Here is a 21,981-nt window from a genome sequence, read left to right on the forward strand (position 1 = left end):
TTTGTAATTTATAATTTTTCCATGATTTGAGGCTTGTTTGTATTTGTTTTAAAGAAAAGACCAGTTGGAAAGTCAGGGTTACGGCATGTGGCTGAGATGGAAACTTTCTCAAATGGCTCTGGGCTTACGGCAACACCTTTCCATTAAATGACGTAAGTCCCCGGTGACTCTTGCATCAGTCACATTTAGTCAATAGACAATAAACACATCCCAAAGTAAGACATGCATTTTTTGGCAATTCGAAAAAGAAATAGAGGCCATTTTTGTGTGTGTCATTACATTGCGTGTTAATCGTACTTCTTTTTCTCATAATACAAGCAGCTTGACCCTCTAGTTTTTGCAAAAATTCTTATAAAATTCTGATACAATCAAACTTTGCTATCCAGATATTTGTTATGAAATATCATTTTTCGAAACTTCCTAAAATATATTAGCGAAATGTATCAATGCATGATAAATCAATAAGCATTTATAATATTTCAGGTCTCTGAAGTCCATTTTCCTTTGCTGACCATCACCAAGAGTGAGCACTGGTGCCCTGTAGGAGGACCCAGACTCTCTTGGGCCAACCCCCACTGCCCAGGGGAAAAGGACGAACAGTAACAGTGGGATTTGCACTATACAATTTGCTGTTTGCAAACCGTAATCATGCTGGGAACTGGTTCAACCTCTGGGCTGAGCTTTACTGATATCCACACACAGTGTCTCTGAGATGAGAAACCTGACAATTGAGGCAGTTCACTTTTATAAAGCATCCAGGTTGCCCACTGCAGCCTGGGCTCCACCTAGGAAGCACCTGCTTTGTTTCTATGAATTTCGAACACCAAGAGGAAGATCAATATTTGGAAAATTCTCCTGTCTCAAGTAATTTGAGAAAATTACTTCTGTGTGGTTCCTATAGGTTTTATCTTACCTTTGGGCTTATCTTTTTATAATGCAAATATGCTTCACTCATTCAGGAAAACCACTTGCTTAAGATGGCTTGCCTAACTCATGGGCTGTAGTGGATGAAAATCAAAATACAAATGTAAAAGTAGTCTTAAAGGCTGAAAAGTTCCATATGGATTAAAGTAATTATTGTTAATCTAAAAATGAATGAAATACTGTGTGTGTGTGTGCATGCATGTGAATAATTACAGAGGTTAAGTCACATATTTAGACTTACACTTGTTCTACTGAAAAATCTCTTTTCAATACCAACAACAGGTATTACCTGCTCAGATAAGGTTTTAGCCTTTTCTTCCGCTTCCTTTAGGCAAGTCTCCAGAGCCTCGAGATGTGTCAGAGTAAATGACATTTGTCCAGTTTCCAGGGAATCTTTCTTTAAAATAATAATCAAGTATTACTTTTTGACATGGATAGGTTCCTGAGCACATCTTAAACAACTTTATAAACTAACGATAGGCTTAATAAACTCACGCAAATCATCTCTTTTTCTTCATCAACACATAATAAAACAGTGAAATTTTACAAAAACAATAGTCTTATTTAACATTTAAGGTCTAAAGAAAGGGTAAAAATACATATTAAATGACAACAATGAATAGCTTTAAAATAGAATAAAATTACTGTTTGGAATTAGGTTAATCTGAGACTTTTCATCTTGATACAAGGGAAAACTTTCCTTCAAGTGGTTAAGACCAAAATTTCACATTCCTAATAAGAGATGTCACCTAAAATGCCTACATTTCTTTAACATTCACCTATCTTGAGGAACAGGGTCATTTGAATTCAGAGAAGCTCTTGTTTCCTCTGATCAGCACCTTCTTATCACAAATTCCATTAAAGCACAGATACCACATGGTTTAGGATCAAATCATCCTTTCCCAGAACATGGCTAATATGACTCAAATTAGCAGATGTGTAGACTTTGCCTCTCAAAATTGTTTAACAGTTGCTCTTTCTCCTCTATAACCGCCTGAGGATTATGCAAAATGTGGCATGTCAATTTCAGTCATGGGCCTTCTGAGACTAGAGCGCATACTGACTGTTCTTTAGCTATTGAGACAATTAATTAAAATTACGCAGCAATATGAGAGAGAAGTTAAAAAGGAAAACCTGCTGCTTTGTTTTTTCCCTTTGGTTTAGGAGCCCACTGATTTTACACATGTGTGCATTTCCTGATGATACAATAGAGCCATCTGGTGGTAAATGGAACCAGCCATAAAAATAAAGCATTCATTAATTTCCTATAATTGTTCATACAGTAAGTACTCTTACGCTTAGGACCCTGTGTCAGGGCTCTAATATAAATGAAACTCCATGGAATGAAAGAAGAAAGAATTTTCCTATGTCTCAAAAACAGCCTGGCTCATGGGTAACATGCAACTGTGTTATCTCACTCAAAAGTTGGCTTTTGGTGGATAACATCTTGGTCTAGAATGGTGATACTTGAGATGAACCAATGATGATTCCAATAATTTTGAGTCACTCCAAAAACAAAGAAACAAGCATACAAACGAACAAAAAAAAACTCAAAAAAACAAGCCTCAAAACAAATTTTTTGTGCATTTACACTTACAGATAATTCATATGCAAAACATTTTATGCAGGAAAGGGGAAATTATCAAGAGGCCAAACTCTTCCCAAAAGATTGGGAATCCTTTATCTAAACTGCTATTTCCAGGAAGAATCTTCTCATCTCATGCTGGATTTCAAGGGAAGTTTTTTAAATTCTTGTGACTAGACCAAGTAAGATCACCTAATCTGTTTCTCTGGGTCTTTTTTCTCCAAACATCCCACATTTCTCCAGCCAAGGATAACCGTTTCCAGTAAGACAAAAACATTGTAAGTAAAGCCAAATGAAACAGGCTTGACTGAAGACTGGTATTAAATAACATAGAACTTTTCATACAGGTAGATTTAAGAAATTGTCATGTGTTATTGAACAGAGAGAGTTCTGAGCAAGCTGAAGAATGCAGTCTGCGTTCTTCAGCCCAGATGCAAGCTGTCACTCCCCGCTCTCTGACTTGCCTTTGTGTTCTCCTCACTCTCTTAAGACAGTCATAAATGTGTCTTCGCTGAGGTAAAAATGGCTTTTACAAAGGCATGTACTTTTTAATAGGAGGCAATTCCCATTAACCAAGCAAAGGAATAAAAATTAAACCGATAATTTCAGAAATAAGTAAATCCATGAGATTAGGAGATTTTGGAGGTATGTGTGTGGTTTCAAGGATCCTAAAAAAAGTTAGTTGTAGTCAGTCATTGTTCCAGTTTTGCAGGATGCAATGGCAGAAGAGTAGAATGGTGGGACTACACTGTCAGGTTCATTCTACTTCAGGCATGTGTGGACATATCCTACATAAAGCAATTTATTACAAACATGAAATTGTCTTGGTGGTTAAAGTGATGAATGAATTATACTAATAAAAAGTCCATTATACTCTTTCTTTCCTAATTTGTCATGCATCCAGCTGGGGACACCGACAGGGATCAGATCCTTAGAGAAATTCTGCTTGCCAAAGCCAGATGCAAGATAGTGCAGCAGAGAGCAAGAAGATGGCCATGAAGTTGGGTGATGATGACGGGAGAGGTGGTTGTGAGGATTAAATGAGGAAGGCAGGTAACTTCTTAGGCAGATGAAATTCTCAATTGATATTATTAATAATTCCATTATCTTAACTCCTTTAAAGAGACGCATTTGATATTAAAACTTTCTAGTTTATTTTTAGACCCTAGTAAAAGAAAGTTCCCATAGAGACACTCGTAACAACAAATGATCAAAGGACAGCAGTGGGAAATTCAGTCAATTATGAGATCAGAACAAAGTTACTATGTTAAACATATGCATGTGTATTTATTGAACACCCATATTGATAAATAAGGGCATAGTTATAGAAAATTTCACCTTTATAGAAGAGCATTTGGACATGGGTCGATTTAAAATGATTCATTGTTTCTAGCAATCTAAAGCTTCCAATGTCCAGGGTTCTGGCAGCAGCCCCTGCTCAGAGGTGCAGTATCTTCCTGCCACATAAAACATGATTTTGATACATTTTGCAATGGTCAAACTTCCTGCTTCGTGCTTCCTGTATTTACTACTACTGTCTATTCATCTTTCCCCCTGCTTGACAGGCACTGAAGGCTCTACACTTGCTTACCCTTCTACAACCAGCTTATATTTCTCACGTGGATTAAAGTCTTTCCCCAGGCTCCTAGCTCAGCCCCTTCCCCTGCACGGATTTCTGGGAGGTCTTCTGTAATCTTTGATGATCAAAATTCATTTAAGAGTGGAAATTTAAAAATTTGCTTTCTTGATTTCAATCCATTCTACTGTATTCCTCTGTGCTTGGACCTGCCTTAGTAGTCACCTAATAAGATGTTTTTAATTCAGAATGTGAGCAAACTACAACTATTGTCAAAGCACAGTGGAAAGAAGGTTCTAGAAAGTGCCCATCAATATAACTGTGAAGGAGACGGCCATGGGAGGATGACAGATGAGCATTGACTAAGGAGAACTCTGGACTTAACAGTCCATTTGATTTAGACAGTGGGACTTGTGGCCTTCACTTCTCAGAGTCTCAGTTTTTTATCTTTAAATTGTGAATATACTGGCCAGATCCCAGTGGGAAATGGATGGCCACTTTAATGGAGTGACTTAGGGGGCTTTAATGAAGGAACTGTGTACAAAGATGTGGGCACAATTAAGGGCGTCAACAAAGGATGGTGCATCAGCCCCTAGAAGTGAAGGTACCATTTGCCTTAGCTTGAAGAAGTAGGGGGAGAAGTAATGGGAGAGTTGTATTATTGCAGAATCAAGAAAAGGAGTTGCAGAGAGAGCCACCCCACGAGCTGGGCCTTTGGGCAGAGGAATACAGCCACTGCCAACCCTGTGCCCAGACAGTAGTATGGACCAGTTAAATGGCTTAACCTCATCTCTCCTCACTTCAGTCTGTATTTCCCTTGGGCTCAACCCAAGAACCCAGAGGCAAGAGAGTCTGAATGATAAGTCCAGAGAGACCAGCTTCCCTGGAAAAGAAGGGAGTAGGGGAAAAATGGAAAGTGAATCTGGAAGGGGAAACAAAAAAACCTCGGGCCAAAGGCATTTCATTATATTAGCATGTTCCAAACACCAGTCCATAGATGAGTGTTGGTTTATAGTAACATTTTCACCAGTCACCAAGGAAAGAACAAAGCTAAAAAATTTAAAAGAATTGTAAAGTTTTCATGAAGTCAAATTAATTCCATTTAGAGGACTGTCTTTTATTCTGAGACTGTGATTGGTCTAAACATTTTGGTGTTAATGATGGCGATAGTATATGGAAATTATTGTTTTAGTGTTTTTTTTTTTCTTGGAAAAAAAGGAAAGGTGGCAGTCTTTTGAGAACTAACTCCAGTTATTTTGGGGGTGAATATTTTTATGGATTTATGAAATCTGAAATTATAGAAACCCTCTATCTAAGTCATCTCTGTTAAATTATGAATTGAATGTCTTAGTAAGTGGCCTTTCTAGAACTATGATACCTGAATTCCCCTGGACCAATCTTTCGTACTGTGAAAGGTTTAACTACTTTTCCATTTCTATAGCATCACTGATAGAATAAAAGAAAAGGGTATTCAAAAGAAATTGTTGGCTTAGATATTAACTTATAAAAAGATTGTTGGCATGGAAATTAAAGAGAAATGACCATGTGACATTTTATAGCTTCATAAATAAGTGTAAATCATGGCCTAACTTTAAATAAGAGGCCAACTCTCATTTTAATTCAATCTAAAGCATTTCACTTCATAATAAAACATTTTCATTTTCTTAAAAAATAAAGGAGGAGGAAATTAAGAATTGCTATTTAATTGGTATAGAGTTTCAGTTTTGCAAAATGAAAATCTCTGGAGATTAGTCGCACAAAAGTGTGAACTTTACACTATTGAACTTTACACTTTCAAATGGTTAAAATGGTCAATTTTATGTTATATGTGTTTTACCACATTAAAAATAAAAGTAACATAAAACAAATATATAAAGCAGGTAAATTATGGAGTGAAGGAATCAGACAATGTTAAAATTAATTCAACTACTGTACTTTACAGGGTTGTCATGTGAACAAAATAAAAAAAAGATTGCACATAATAAAAACTGTAAAATAAAAATACACAATAAGGTAATCTTACTGAAGGAAAGGATTTTGAATTCTTTAATAAAGAAAACAAACACTATTTGTTTTAAATAAAATTTTGGTTTAGTGGAGCATAATAATGCAAATATTTTTCTCATTTGTGAAAATAGTGCTTTGAATAATAGTTGAGTTTTTCATAACAGGATTATTTATTTTCTCATACATCATACATAAGTTTATATTTTGAGTACTCTGGCATATTGACCAGCAATGTTTTCATCCTCCCACTGTATCCTAGTGTTTTAGAAAATGTACATGCCTGTAGGAAGAAAGACTTTCAGGTCAGCTAATAAGTAAGGTGATAGAATTTTACTGCTCAAATTAACTGAGGTTTTTCAAATGTAGTTTTGTGAATAAATTATTGCTAAACTGTGTATAATAAACAACGAATGTTTTATGACTGATACTGTTCAGAGTGGAGGTAATTTATTTTCTGCTAGCAAAGTATAGGCTCTAAATAAGTAAACTTAAATTTAACTCAATGCTAAGTACTTCAATGCTCTAATGATGTTGTTCCCAAAACCTATCAAGGAAATACTTAATTGAACTTGATGTTTCATAAGAAAACTTTTCCATAAGAATCCACTCCCCTAACCCAGCTTGGCATTTACAGAGACTTCTTTCCTTACCAAGGTTTGAAGGAGAAATGTGTTATGCATTCTTGCGGATCAGATAAAAGTTTAGCAACAATTTCCATAGTACATTCCGATACGATAAGGTAAGCGGAAGACAGATGGGACAGTTCTTTTACTGTAAATTTCCACTTCTTTTAAGGTCTTCCAGTCAAAACAGTACTAAGAGGCATGGACACAATACCAGAAGGTGACATAACGTGCCTGACATTAGCTACTCAATGGGCCTCAGTTTTCTCACTCATGAAATGAGACCATTATATCTCATTCATCTTGCTGTCTTCGGTGGCCATTTGTCATACTATGTTGATGGTCCCGTGTCTTTCACCTGTTTGGAGAATTTCCCAACTTATGAATCTCATCTACCCAAAATATAAGTCAGGAGCTCCCTCTTAAGCATCCTTTGCATCTAAGTGTTAGGCATATGGCTTTACCAATCAAACATACCAGCTTGAGACTTCGATATGGTTGAGAGTGACATGACACAGCTACCACATAGAATGGAATCTGGCCAGGTTGAGAGGGTCATTCTCTGTTCAGAAGCCACAGGGATAGAAGACTTAGAAGTAGTATCTCATACTCAGGGGAGTAATAAGTGATAATGGGGCCAAAGTCAAGTGACAGCAGTAATTGGTTCTTCACCAGAACCTGGCAGGGTAATTGTGGTTCGCCTCCAAGCCCGAGCGGTCTTCTGAAACACCTAATATCCTTTAAGGATTAATTTTCCCCTTAATACCAACTAGGTTGGGTTCTGTTGATTTTGAATGTAAATTTGACTGATTATTACTTATTGTTTGTGTAATTTTCAGCAAGTAATTTAATTATTTTGAGCCTCTATTTCGTCACCTCTAAAAATGGAAGAAATAATAACTCAACAGGGGCTGCTGTTATGACTAAATGTGGACGTGCAGAAAAATGCTTGATATTGCTAATCCATAGAAGTAAATTTAAAAAAGCATTTTCTTTTCAAGCTTTAGCTTTTGTGTTTCGATGGTACAGCTTCTGGGAGCTCACAGCCTAAGAAAGAGCCTGAGAGTTAGTCATAAAGACCCAAAACTTTTTTAAAACTCTGATGGTTTTGCCATTATGTGACTACATGTAGTCCGATTACTTCTTGTTGGAAAAGTGATTTTTATGCATAATATTATAGCAAAAATTCAAAAATGTAGTAGAATAAGGCATAGACTTTTCTGTTGCTAAAGAGGGGTTTTATTTAGTGTGCTCTATTTCTTCCTTTATTTGACCTTTTTGCTAAATGTGTTCTTTTGAGCTTCTAAAATGAAGAAGGAGAGATTGAAGAAGAGAGTGAAGAACATTACTAGGGCTAAAGGAAAAAGTTTTCCAAGAAACTTTTGAGGAGAAAACTTGGGAAAAGCTGTCATGTGAAATGGAAGCTTATGGAAAAGGAAAGAAGAATTAAAAAAATATATATCTCTCTGAAATTTTTCCACACATACTGTTTAATTAATGCAATTTATGCTCCAATATGCCATCAGAGTTCATTGGACTCGAATGTAGTTTTCGGTTTCTGTTTTTGAGCCATTCTATTCATAAAAATCTATATTTCATGGCTGTTATTTTTTCCTAGGGGGTCTCACAAAAAAACTAAAGAATACACATTTATTTTTTAAAAATAGAATAAAACTCATTCTACCTTGCAAATACAATACAGATTACATGTTGGAACCTTTTACAAATCTAAGATATATTGTGAAGTCTTAGTAATCTTATTTTTCCTGTATTTGAAACGTATTGTTATTTAATCATCCACAGAATTATTTTCTATTATTATTCATCAATTATTTCCAACTAAGACTTTAAAGATTAAAAAGAACCCTCCTTCCGCACCCCCCCAAATTGTGAAATTACCTAGGAAGACAATGCCACAGTAAAATTAATAATTATCCTTCATTTTCTTATTGCATTGCCAAAAGTATTGCATCATCTTTCAAGGTATAAAAGAAGAGACACCATTTTTATAGCCTAGCTTTGACTTTCATTAAACACAGCTGTGAATACTGAATTTTTCTTTTTCCATGCATAATGTCCAAAGAGAAGAAAATTGACAGAGGAGGACGTTTCAGAATTTTTAGACAAATCAGAAGTTGAATGTGAAAAGCAGCAAGCACTCTGGACCAGTACTGCCCAGTGTGGCAGCCACTAAACCATAGGTGGCTCTTCAGTACCTGAGATGTGTTTAGTTTGAAGTGAGATGTATTGTAAGCATAAAACACAAGATTTTTGAAGACCCGATACAATAAGCAAGAATGTAAGCTCTCTCAATACCTTTTTATTTTGATTACATGTTGAAATGACTATTTTTGATAGGTTAAATAAACTTTATTAAAATTTACTTTCACTCGTTTATGTAAAAATGTTAATGTCACTAGAAAATTTAAAATTATGTAGACACCGTATATTTCTATCAGACAGTGCTGTTCTAGATGCTAATGTTGATAGTGGAATTAATTATGTAAGTGAAATAGACTATGAATCTTCAAATCATGACTTCCTTGAGACTGAGATGCATGTCCTCAAACATGAACAGGATAGTCCCGTACAGGAGAGACTACACGCTATTTGGTAATAAGAACTTGGACTGTCCTGTTTGCTAAGAAGATATGTGATAGTATTCTCCCACCTTTTAAAATCTTTATATGACAAAATTTTCACTTGATATAAGGAGATTTGCTGTTTGAATTCTTATTAAAATTTCTAATGAGGTTGTTTTTTTTTACTGTCTCATTCATATGTCAATTATTACTTTAAAAATAAAAGATTTAGATAGATTTATTTGATCCAGATGGTAAATGATGATGACTATTTTTCTAGTATACTAAGGGTTAAGCACTTGAGGAATTTGAAAGTTACCTTGTGGATAGTAGACTGTTTTTTTAAGTCACAAATCAGTGCTGAAACCAAACCATTTAAATTTTAGAATTACATGTCAAGCAGTCACAAGGAAAGTTATGGAAGACTTTTTAATTTTCAGTAACTTGATTGTTAAAATAATGTATAAGAACACATCTGAAGGCACTAAGCCCAAATCTGGCTGTATTCAGAAGCAGAAAAATGAATAGGACTCAGAATATAGTCACCACAGACAGATATTTCTATTTTAAGGAAGAATCTAAGTAGTAATAGCCCCTAGGGAAAGCAAGCTGTTCTAGAATTTATAGCATTTTCCTTAGGCATTTGAAACAAGCAAAACAGGGCTTACTCCTTTCCAAAGAATGTTTCTGAACTACATTTAATTTAAAAATATCTTTCAATTTAACTTTCCTTTGCATTAAGAGTATGTATGATTCAGGAACATTTTCTTTCCTAACTGAAAAACACAATGTGTCCAGTTACATAATGACAAAGCCATGGGAATCGTTCACATATTTATTGAGTGCCTTTTATATGTAGGTCCCAGAGATTGCCACATGCTATGGGTAGAATATTTGTGTCCCCTGCCCCCTCAAATTCATATATTGAAGCCCTAACTTCCAATGTGATTGTATTAGGAGGTGGGGCCTCTGGGAGGTTATTAGGTTTAGATGAGGTCGTCGGGGTAGAGTCGTCATAATGGGATTAGTGTCCTAATAAGAAGAACACTCTCTGGTTCTTATTAACCAGAGAACTTCTTCCCTTGCTCCCTCACTCCCTCCTTTTCTCTCCCCTCACCCCCAATTCCCACAATGTAAGGATACAGTAACAAGGCAACCATCTGCACCAGGATCCAACCATGCTGGCACCCTAATCTCTGACTTCAGAACTGTGCAAAATAAATGTGTTGCTTAAACCACACAGTCTGTGGTATTTTGTTAGGGCAGCCCAAGATGACTAAGACTCAACGTTTGGCGCATTACCTTCTAGAGTTGTGTATGCCTGTAAGACGAATAACATATATTACATTGATTCATACATACATGGTTATATATGGTTAAATTATGATTGTTTTTAATTAACAATGTCATAGGTATAATCTGTATTTGAATGATGATCGATATCATTGTCCATAATTTTTAACCATCACAATAAATTTTATTATGTGCATTTATGACTTTCCTTTCTATTGGAAAACCCTGTAATAAGCATATTTATGCATCTTTGTGAACTTGTTTTTTTATTTTCTTAATATACATAAAAAAGCAGTTACTGGATTTTAAAGAGTATATACCTGATACATATTTAAGATTACAACCCACCAAATTAACGATCCCACCAAAATGATGAGAATTGTAGTTTTCTTACACATTTGCCTACAGTGATATTTTCAATACTTTTGATAGCTGTCAAAGCTACAGGTAAATATGACATCTAAATTTAAATTTTTTTTTATCTCTGCCTTTCATTGAGTTTGGACATTTTTTTTGATAAATGCAAGTTTGGAGATTTTATCGGATATTTGTGTCTTCTTTTGTGATTTGTAAAATGTGTCCTTTGTTTATTTTCTATTTCAGGGTTAATCTTTTCCTCATTTATGTATATGAGACCTTAATATATTAAGGATATTATGTTGTAATAAATGTTATAAATATTTTCTATTACTTATTTTGAATATTTACAAAGTCTTAAATAGGTTGAAATAGTGGTAAATGGTAAGTTTTCTTATGAGGTATAGAATTTTCAAGTACTAAATTATTTTTTCATCTTTGTGCATTATTAATGCATCACTTTGAGGAGAGAGTCAACATTTTAAAGAAGCAAACTCTAACCAAAACTTGGAGAATTACTCAATTTCTCTGAACCTCATTAAGTACAGATAACACATCACATTGATTCAAACTATTAGATCTATTTTGAAATAACTCATTGACTCTGATACCCGATCTAACAGAAACAGCTCAGCTATTGACACAATACCTGGGGTTATTATTCCCAGCAGCAAATTTCAGTTTAACAAAACTATCAAAATAAGTTAAACTGTTGTTATTCAATCTGCCTGATGAGACTAAGGGCAGCCAGAGGTTAAGCTTTTTACAGGAGAGCCTGCCTCCTTCTGATTCTCATTCTCTAGTCACCCCCACTCTCTTCCAACTTCTCTCCAAGCATTCATAGAGCATCTTCCAAATGGATAGTTACTCCTTTGGGAAAGGCTAGATTGAATAATTATCCTAGCCCTTTGGAGAATATGTTTTTTCAAGGAAATTTTGAAGTTTTGGAAAGTATTTTTCTTCACACCACAGCAATCAAAGTGTGCTTTCAAAGTCAAACTGATTGATGAGATTATCCCCAAAACACACTTCCCCCTTGCCCTGTCTTCCTCTGATCCAAACCTTCAAGTTTCAGAAGATGAGGATATTGTACGTGAACTTGAGTTTACCCAGAATATTAATTTAGATTAACTCTTGAATTCAACTAAATGTATATATTTAACTTCTGTTCCCTTTTTACATTTCATGACTTCCTTCTATACATACAAATTTCTCAGCATTTTCACCCTCACAGGAAAAAAAAAAAAATGTCAGCATTATACAGCACAAATTAGCATGCTTTCCCCAAATTATGCCTGTCGTTTGGAATTTTTTGCCATTTGAAGGAGCCAATGGTACAAAAATGTCATGGGCATTTGATGAAATAGATTTGCAGACGCTCAAATGCTTCAGTTTATAGAGGTCCTTTGCGCCATCGATGCCTCTTGGGGAAATTTTGAAAAATATCCTATCTGTAAACAATCTGTTTCGGTGTCACATGTTTTCTAAATTTTGCCTGTTGACATTTAAAAAATATAAAGGAACACATTTACATGTGAAAATAGGACCTTTTGTTTCTTGTACATGTATTCTATTATAGAAGTTAAAAACAAAATAGATTGTTTTGCTTAATTGCTTGCGACCTATCGTTTTCAAAAGAACACTTCCTAGTTCTTTAACCAATCTCATTTTAGACTAAGATCTTTTTTTTGCAGCCTCTGTTCTCAAGTTAAACAGAACTTATTATTAAAATGGGAAATTATGGAGCTAATGTCTTCCTTTATTTTGTGTCTATCTATAGCATTTCCTTTATTTTAAGTTGAATTATTTTTTTATATCTAGATTTGTATTGCTACGACTTTGTCCAAAAAAATATCTCTGAAAATTCTCCTAAGCACATGACATGCTATCGCTTCCTCAACCCTTAAAATTGTTTTTGGCATGTGACATTTTTTAAATAGGAGCAGAAGTCACGTGTAACTTCTAGGTGGAATACTAGTTCTACAGTTTGTCCCTCTTTTATTGTTGCCTGCCTGGATTGCAGAAGTGCATTCCCTGGTGAAGCTTCCATCTGGATAGTCCCTTAGGAACTATGATGGATAGAAACTCTCTGCCACCCACCTTTGATGGGTATTGTGAAGAAAAAATAAATTATTCAAATAAATCCAATACTAAGATTAGCCATTAGCCAAATGCAAATAATAACCTTTAAAATTTTTAATGACAATCAAATTAAATTGAATTGAATTGAAGTTTTGATCTTTCTTGATAATTGATGAAGGAAAAAATGTATTTCTCATCAGTTACAATGATACCATCACTATGCACTGCTTGACCTGAAATTTCTTTTGAAATTGTTTCTTTTTAGAATATAGGTACACAATTTGAATTAGGTAAACTCTTGAAGGAGTGTAGGGGCAGGAGAGCATGATATGAATCAGTCCCTCATTTACTGCAGGATCCCAACATAAAATTAGCTATATGAGAGCTTGAACAATTGTAGAAACTCCAACTAACATTTCATGTCCCAACATTTGGGTAGATAACATTACTTGCTCAGACAGAGCAATGTTAGATACTATCTAGAGAACTAGCAGATGTCCCTCTAAGTAAAAATTCAATTTCCATACTATTTGTGTTCTTTGTAGGAAAAAGTCAATTTTTTAGATTGACTGAATGAATATTACCATGTGTTATTAAATGAAATATTTTACTTCCTAAAATTTGAGAACAAGTATTCATTAAAGCTCTACTTATATGAAGAAAGATTTCTTTGAAGGGCTGTCAAAGTTACAATGACAATTTCTACTTATATCTTTTGTCTTGCCTTCAGTGACAATACAATGGCCGTTTTGCATTCTTTATAAATGTTCATTCACAAAGCACTCATTAGGTTAGACCTATTCTGCTGACTTTGTGATTCTATTAGGTTAGGGTCCATGAGAAATAGACTCAAAGATTTGGCTGCAGACTTCTTTTTGGAGATGGTTCTTGGGAGGAAGCAGAAATGCAGCAGCAGGCTCAGCCAATTCCAGGGGGAACTCTGGAGCCAGGCTGGCCCTTCAAAATTGTTCTTGCTCAAAGGAAGGTTTTGTGGTTCTGTTATCAAGCAGTCATTGGAATCATGTCGATCCTATAAAAAGGGAAGGCTTTGGGACAGTGGTGATCCTTCAGCTGAAGGAAATTCCTGGAGAGGGATTTAGCTGTGAGTCATCATCAAGAAAAATGAACTCAAAATAAATAATAGATCTAAATACAAAACCTAAGAGTATAAAACTTATAGAAGAAAAGGTTTGTGACCTTGGGCTAAACTATCTTAAGTAAGAAAGCAAAATCATGATCCACAACAGTACAAATTGATACATTAGTCTTCATCAAAATTAATACCTTCTGCTCTTCTAAAAACACTCTTGAGAGAGTGAAAAGGCTAACCACAGACTGGAGAAAATACTTGCAAAACACACATCTGAAAATTTACTTGTATCTTGAACACATAAAGAACTCTTAAAACCCAGTAATAAGAAACAAACACAGTTTAAAAATGGACAAAAAATTTCAATAGATATTACACTAAATAAGATATAAGGATGGCAAATAAGCACACGAAGATTTACTCAACCCCATTAATTGAGGGAATTCAAATTAAAATCACAACGAGATACTACTCTATGCCTATTAGAATGGCTTACATTTAAAAGGCTGAACTTACCAGGGCTGGAGAGAATGTGGATAAACTAAAGCTTTCATATACTGTTGGTAATACCATAACTTCGGGATCTGGACAGTTTTTAAGAAAGTTAAACATTTACCTACTATATGACTTAACCATTTCCTTAGGTATTTATCCACGTTTTAGGGTGTACTGATAATTTATTTTTATTGCTAACCCAATTCCCTTAGGTATTTACCCAAGGGAAAAGAAAGAATATATCCATACAAAAACTCATACTTGAATATTGACAGTAGCTTTATTTATAAGAGTCAAAAACTGGAGATAACTTAAATGTCAGTCAACAGAGGAAGGGATAAACCAAATGGTACATTCGATACAATGGGGGTACTATTTTAGCAATAAAAATAAATCATCAATACACACTAAAACATGGATGAATCTCAAACTAATTTTACTGAGTGAAAGCCAGTAAAGGGGGTACATGTTGTATGACTTTATGAAAAGCTCAAAGAAATGCAGTAATATATAGTGACATGAAGCAGACCAGTGCTTCCTTAGAAATGAGGTATAGGCAGATGGGGAGAAGTGGGTGAGAGGGGTTACAAAGGATCATGAGAAACTTCTGGAGGTGATGAATAGTTTCATTATTTTGGCTGTTGTGATGGTTTCACACGTGTATACATGTGTCAGAACTCACCAACTTGTACACTTTAAATTTGTCAAGTATTCTCCAGTAAAAGAGAGAGTAGAAAGGAGGGAGAGAGAGAAAGAAAGAACCAAAACAAAAAGTTTTGAGATATTGCTCACCTATTAGAAAGGTAGAAAATAAAAATATTTTCTAGAATAGCAAAAATCTTTAAATATATATAGAAATGCAGTTCTCTATTGATCTCATTTAAAAATAGGAATGTCTCCTTTAAATCATTTGATATGTTTATTGAAAGCACAACTAATATATTAACTATGATTCGTTAATGATTTTAAAGTTTGTTCATCAAAGGGAGGACTCTTCTAAACACCATTTTAAAATGTTAAAGCTTAGAACTATCAGAAACGTTATCAAATATATGTTTTCTGTGAAAAATAATACTGCATTATACCAAGTACTAAAAGAACAGAATTTATACTATTTGACACAATTTGAGGCATTGCTTGCCAATCCTAGTTTATCAAACATTAAATCTTTTAGCTACTTTAAGGTCATTTTGTAACTGACTTCCTATACAGTGTGCAATGAATTTGACTTACAAATGAAAAATTTTTTAAAGTGCTTTCATATCTTTGACACTTAAAATAATGACTCTTTAATGAAGTCATCACTAAATTACAACCTTAAAGCTAAATGGCTTAATGAGGTTTCATAATAAGCTTAGCAATGCACAATGAGTGAAGTACTTCATATTCTAGCATTAATGACTTCATATTCACATTCTTACTTTTGGATGTAACAGTCCACATAACCAATGGTGTTGTATGTTCTACATTGTTCATTTCTTTGTGTCCCAGTTCTTAGGAGTGATTCACGGGGAGAAATCCTGAGCCGGGTGTCTGGTTCAGGCCAGAACTCATTGCAATAGAATTTTTATTTCCTAAACAGTTTCAAATAAGATGACTTATACACATTAGCTGTCCTCTGTCAGAGGATGTTAAAATGGAGCAAAAGCAACAGTTCAAATAATATTCTAATAATTCATCAGGTCCAAAGGAATAAGGTCCAGATAAACAGGGACAACCCGGCACCATTGAAGTGGATATAAATAAACTAACTCTCCATGAATTATCCCACAATGTTCCTATTATGTAGTAAACACATATTCATTGATCATTCCACAGCCGGAATCTCCCTCAATCTCCCTGATTCTCAATTTCTTAATTTCTGATGTGTTAATAATAATTAGAAGAAAAGTATCAATATGATAGTGATGACTCTAAAACCCACCGTGATCTGTTGCTATCAGGATTCAGAGAGAAGGTTTTTGTCAGTTACCTAGTGCTATGCACCAAGCTCAGTCCATTTGTTCTATTTCCATCGATGCTAATCGAATGCCGTTATAGTATCAGAAACGTTGTCCCAGAAACACAGAGGTGAATAAAGGCCAGTCCTCACTCGAAGAATGCACAGTTCACCAGGAGAGCCCAAAAGGTTAAACTCGTCAGAGACTAGTGTGGCAAAAGAAAATGAGAAGCCACAGTCTCCAGAAAGCAGTGCCACAAAGCCAGAGTGTATTTCATTCTGCTTGGGTGTTCAAGACTTCTTCACAGAATTAAACAGATTTCATCCCTCGCCTCAATCTTCCCTACTAAAACTAACTATAACTATTTAAAAAGGCATCCAAGATCCACATGTAATTTGGTTCCTCATGGCACAGAGCAGAATAGATTCTGTGGAGTGATTGATCACTCCACAGAAACTACTGAGTTCCAAGATTTAAAGGGGATGTGTGGTGAGGAGGCAGAACAATTGTAGATGTCTTATGGCCTTGAGGTCTCTAATCCTATCCTCCTCTAGCTAAATGTATTCTTTTAGAAATGTGAAAATACAGTAACTAAAGCAGAACCAGCTACGTCAAGCCCCAGGACTCCTAACAACAGTAAATGTAAATTGAGAGGAGAGAGAGTCTAAACTCCAGGAAGCTAATTGGGAGCTCTAGGCAGAAATCCTAAATGTGGTAATTGGCATCTGGTCCTTTCCAGTGAGTGGGTTACCTCTAGAGTGCTGATTGATTAGGATTGTTAGAGGAAAAGGCAGTAAACACAAATCTGTGAGCTGAAGTCTCCCATTTCCAGAACTCCAATTTAATAGCAATCCAACTAGTACTAAAAAAGTGTTTTTAATTAAAAATTAAAAAAAAACCAGCAATCCAAGGGTTCTAACCAAAGATAAAATATTTTCATATAATACCAGTAAAGAATTCTCTATCTTTAAGCAACAGAATCATAAATAATTCCACTATTTAAAATAAAAACTCGTTATTAGGTTTTCTTTTGCTAATCAAAAAATACAAGCAACATTAGATTAAAGTAACACTAGAGTTAGAAAACAAATGTTTAAAGTTATATTCTACTAATCTAAGTTGACTTATATTTCTTCTACAAAAATCCTCCTGAAAATTACTATGGATTTGAGAGATATGTCCAGTCTGTATGGGGCCAGATTAAATAAAATATACTTAGAAAAGAGGTTAATATTTCGTGAACAAAAATAATTGTGCAGAAGTGAGGTTCTGGATATGCACCTTCCTAGATCAGTTCTTCGCTGGTGATGCTGGGTGGGACAGAAGTGATAGAACAGATATTCTGAATTGGAAAGAATGAAAATTCAAAGAGCAAGGCCCCCTGGCCCACAAAGGAGCCTGTGTGAATGCTCTGCATTTCCAACTAGACTCCCATACACACGCAAGTACTTTGACAACAAATGTCACAGCCGGATATCTTATTTGAAGTACAGGCATACCTCATTTTATTGTACTTTACTTCTTGCACTTAGCAGATACTGCATTTTTTACAAATTGCAGGTTTGTGGCAACCCTGTGTCCAGCGAGTCTATTGGTGCCATTTTTCTGACAGCATTTGCTCACTCTGTGTCTCTGTGTTGCATTTTGGTAATTCTCACAATATTTCAAACTTTTCCATTATTATTATATCTTTATGGTGATCTGTGATCAGTGATCTTTGATGTTACCATGGTAATTGTTTAAGTCACCATGAACAGTGCCCGTATGAGATGGCAAACTTAATAAATGTGCGTGTTCTAACTACTACACCTATCAGCCGTTCCCCCATCCCTCTCCCATCCCCTCTGGCCTCTCTATTCCCTCTGACATAACAATAGTAAAATAGGCCAATTAATAACCCTGCAAAGGCTAAGTGTTCAAGCAAAAGGAAGAGTTACACATCTTTCACTTTAAATCAAAAGCTAGAAATGATTAACTCAGTGAGGAAGGCATGTCAAAAGCTAAGATAGTCCAAAAGCTTGACCTCCTGCACCAAACAGCCAACTTCTGAATGTGAAGGAAAAGTTCTTGAAGGAAATTAAAAGTGCTACTCCAGTGAACACATGAATCATAAGAAAGCAAAACAGCCTTTTTGCTGATAGAGAGGAAGTTTTAGTGGTCTGAATAGATGATTAAATCAGCCACAACATTCCCTTAAGCCAAAGCCTAAACCAGAGCAAGGCCCTAACTCCCTTCAATTCTGTGAAGGCTGAAAGAGGTAAGAAAGCTGCAGAAGAAAAGTTTGAGCTGGCAGAGGTTGGTTCATGGGGTTTAGGGAAAGAAGCCATCCTCACAACATAAACATGTAAGGTGAAGCAGCAGGTGCTGATGTAGAAGCTGTAGCACGTTATCCAGATCTAGCTATGATAATTAATAAATGTGGCTAAACAATAGATTTTCAATGTAGACAAAACAGCCTTATACTAGAAGAGGATGCCATCTAGGACTTACATAGCTAGAGAGACGTCAATACCCGGCTCAAAGCTTCAAGAACAGGCTGATTCTTGTTAAAGGGTAATGCAGCTGGTGACTTTAGGTTGAAACCAGTGCTCATGTACCATTCTAAAAATCCTCAGGCCTTTAAGAATTATGCTAAATCGACTCTGCCTGTGTTCTGTAAATGGAACGATAAACCTGATAAACATGGTTTACTGAAATTTTAAGCCCACTGTTGAGACTATCTGCTTTGAGGGGGGGGGGGGAGATTCCTTTCAAAATCTTACTGCTCATTGACAATACACCCGGTCACCCAAGAGCTCTGAGGGGGATGCACAATGAGATTACTGCTGTTTTCATGCCTGTCAGCACAACATTCTGCAGCCATGGATCAGGAGTAATTTTAACTCTTGAGTTTTGTTAGTCAAGAAACACATTCTGTGAGGCGCTAGCTGCCATAGATAGTGATTCCTCTGATGGATCTGTGCAGTGTAAATTCAAAACCTGGAGAGGATTCACCCAGTCTAGATGCCATTAACAACACTTGTGATTCATAGGCAGAGTTCAAAGTATCAACATTATCAGGGGTTTGGAAGACGTTGATCCTAACCCTTATGCATGACTGTGAGGGGTTCAAGACTTCAGTGGAGGAAGTTAACTGCAGAAGTGGCGGAAATAGCAGGAGAAGTAGAATTAGAAGTGGAGCCTGAAGATGTGACTGAATTGCTGCAATGTCATGATAAAGCTGTAATGGATGAGGAGTTGCTTCTTATGGATGAGCAAAGAAAGTGGTTTCTTGAGATGAATGAAGATGCTGTGAAGATGTCGAAACGACAACAAAGGATTTAGAGTATTGCGGAAACTTAGTCGATAAAACAGCAGTAGGGTATCTAAGGATTGACTCCGATTTTGAAATAAGTCCTACTGTGAATAAAATCTACCATACGGCATCACATGCTACAGAAATTGTTTGTGAAAGGAAGAGTCAATTAAAATGGCAAACTTCATTGTTGTCGTATTTTAAGAAATTCCCACAGCCACTCCAACCTTCAGCAACCACCACCTGGATCAGTCAGCAGCCATCAACAATGAGGCAACATCACAACAAGACCCTCCACCAGCAAAAAGATTACAACTCACTGGTGGCACAGATGTTTAGGGTTTTTTAGCGTTGAAGTATTTTTTAATTAAGGTACGTACATTGTTTTTTATTTTAATTTTTTATTATTTTTTTGAGGCACAGTATTATTATAGACTTAGTAGACTATGGTAAGTGGAAACATAACTTTTATATGCACCAGAAAACCAAACAATTTGAGTGACTCACTTTATTGCAATATTTGCTTTATTGTGGTGACCTGACACCAAAACTACAATATCTCTGAAGTATGACCGTAAACTATTAAAGTCTCATCATCCTCTTTCTATGGATGAAAAATAGTCTCAGAGAGTTTAAGTAGCTCGACTATCACTACAGAGCTTGGAAGTGGCAAGTCTGGGCCTAGCTCCTAGTTCCACAATCATTCTCCTATACCACACTGCCTTTACATTCGAGCTGAAAGAATTGTTTCAGAAATGTGTGTGGGCGGAATCTAGGAGATCCATACTGAAACTGAATCCAGGGTGTACTGATAGCTTATTTTTTTCTTTTTTTTGAGAGAATTCCTCAAACTTACATAAAATGGAGAACTAGTATAATGATGCCCCTCCATCCCCCATGTAGCAATCACCTAGCTTCAACACTTATCAACAACCTACATAGAGGGACTAGGTGTGGCTCAGATATAAAGGACCCAGCTATGCCAGGACATAACGGAGCTCATGGAAGAGAGAAATCTCAAGGGTCAGAGGTAGGTGTGTTATCAGCTGACCTGAAAAAGCATGAACTGGAAATATATGGAATAGACTATGATTTCATCTAAAGTCTAAATAAACTAAATAATGTGATTTACCCAAACTGTACCATGTCTGAATTATAGAATTTCCTCAAATACAAAAAAACACTTTGAAGTAATCCAGGACATCCACCACATAGTAGGGCCACAGAAGCAGTGTGAGATTTATTTCCGGTGAAAATGGGAAAGGTTACACCACACCACTGGTACTTAACTTCTCTGCTACCCACTAACATACATCCCTCAGTTGGCATCCTACCCATTTTACCTCATTCTACTTGAGAAAGAACATTCCATGTTTTATTCTTAAAATCTTTCCTTAGTAAAATGTGAAAATGAACATATTAGGAAAATCTCAACATGAATGTAGGAAATTACAGTTTCATTATAATTTTTGAAACTGTAATCTTTTCCAAAATAATAATTCAGACAAATTGTATTTCTTACCGGTATTTTGTTTATTTGTTGTATGTCTGACTCCGAACTTCCAGACGTGATGCTGAAATAAAGTAAGAGTTTAAGTTCCAACATTTCAGAAGCTTGCACACTCACACACATGCACATGCACAGCCCTACATTAAAAAGATCTTTATACTGTAACATTGAAGATAAATTTTCTAAGGTATTTCCTCCAAATGTCAATTTCTGAACATTTCCAAAGGAAATCAAAACTATGGAATGTAAACTTTACTCAAAGAAGATAAAATAGCCTTTAAAGGTTCTCTTGAGAATAAGCAGGCTGAACAGTACAATCTGTTCTGAAAACCTGCAAAATCTCTTATTTCCACTTATAAAAAAAGTGGAGGAAGGGAAGCATATCATCCTATGAAATCTCAGACTTAGGGAATTCTTTATCTTTTACACTGTTTCTCAACCAATTTCTCTTTCTCTGCTCTCTTTCCTGGATCATTTCCAGTAGTCTAAAAACATGCTGGTTATTTATTATATCTTGAACCCTCTTAACCCTTTAGTTTCTGCTTGATTACTTTGACCCCTTTTATAGTAAAACCATATTTTCACTGTCTCCAATTCCTTTCCTCCTATTTTTTGTTAAAAC

General features: G+C 35.5%; 1 protein-coding gene and 1 pseudogene across 1 annotated transcript in view; one reads left to right on the forward strand and one right to left on the reverse strand.

Annotated features, from left to right (window-relative positions):
• CCDC192 (coiled-coil domain containing 192) overlaps positions 1–21,759 on the reverse strand; it is a 171,168-nt gene extending 149,409 nt beyond the window's left edge. The window contains exons 1-2 of the mRNA XM_016159025.2: positions 21,372–21,759; positions 1,214–1,321 (exon numbers count right to left, since the gene is read on the reverse strand). Of these exons, the coding sequence (XP_016014511.2) occupies positions 1,214–1,321; positions 21,372–21,527 (264 nt within the window). The 5' untranslated portion in view covers positions 21,528–21,759. The remainder of the gene's footprint in view (positions 1–1,213; positions 1,322–21,371) is intronic.
• LOC118606662 lies at positions 14,978–20,188 on the forward strand (annotated as a pseudogene).
• Positions 21,760–21,981: the final 222 nt, after the last annotated feature.

The sequence above is a fragment of the Rousettus aegyptiacus genome, unplaced genomic scaffold (assembly GCF_014176215.1).
Source record: "Rousettus aegyptiacus isolate mRouAeg1 unplaced genomic scaffold, mRouAeg1.p scaffold_m13_p_8, whole genome shotgun sequence".
Lineage (NCBI taxonomy): Eukaryota > Metazoa > Chordata > Mammalia > Chiroptera > Pteropodidae > Rousettus > Rousettus aegyptiacus.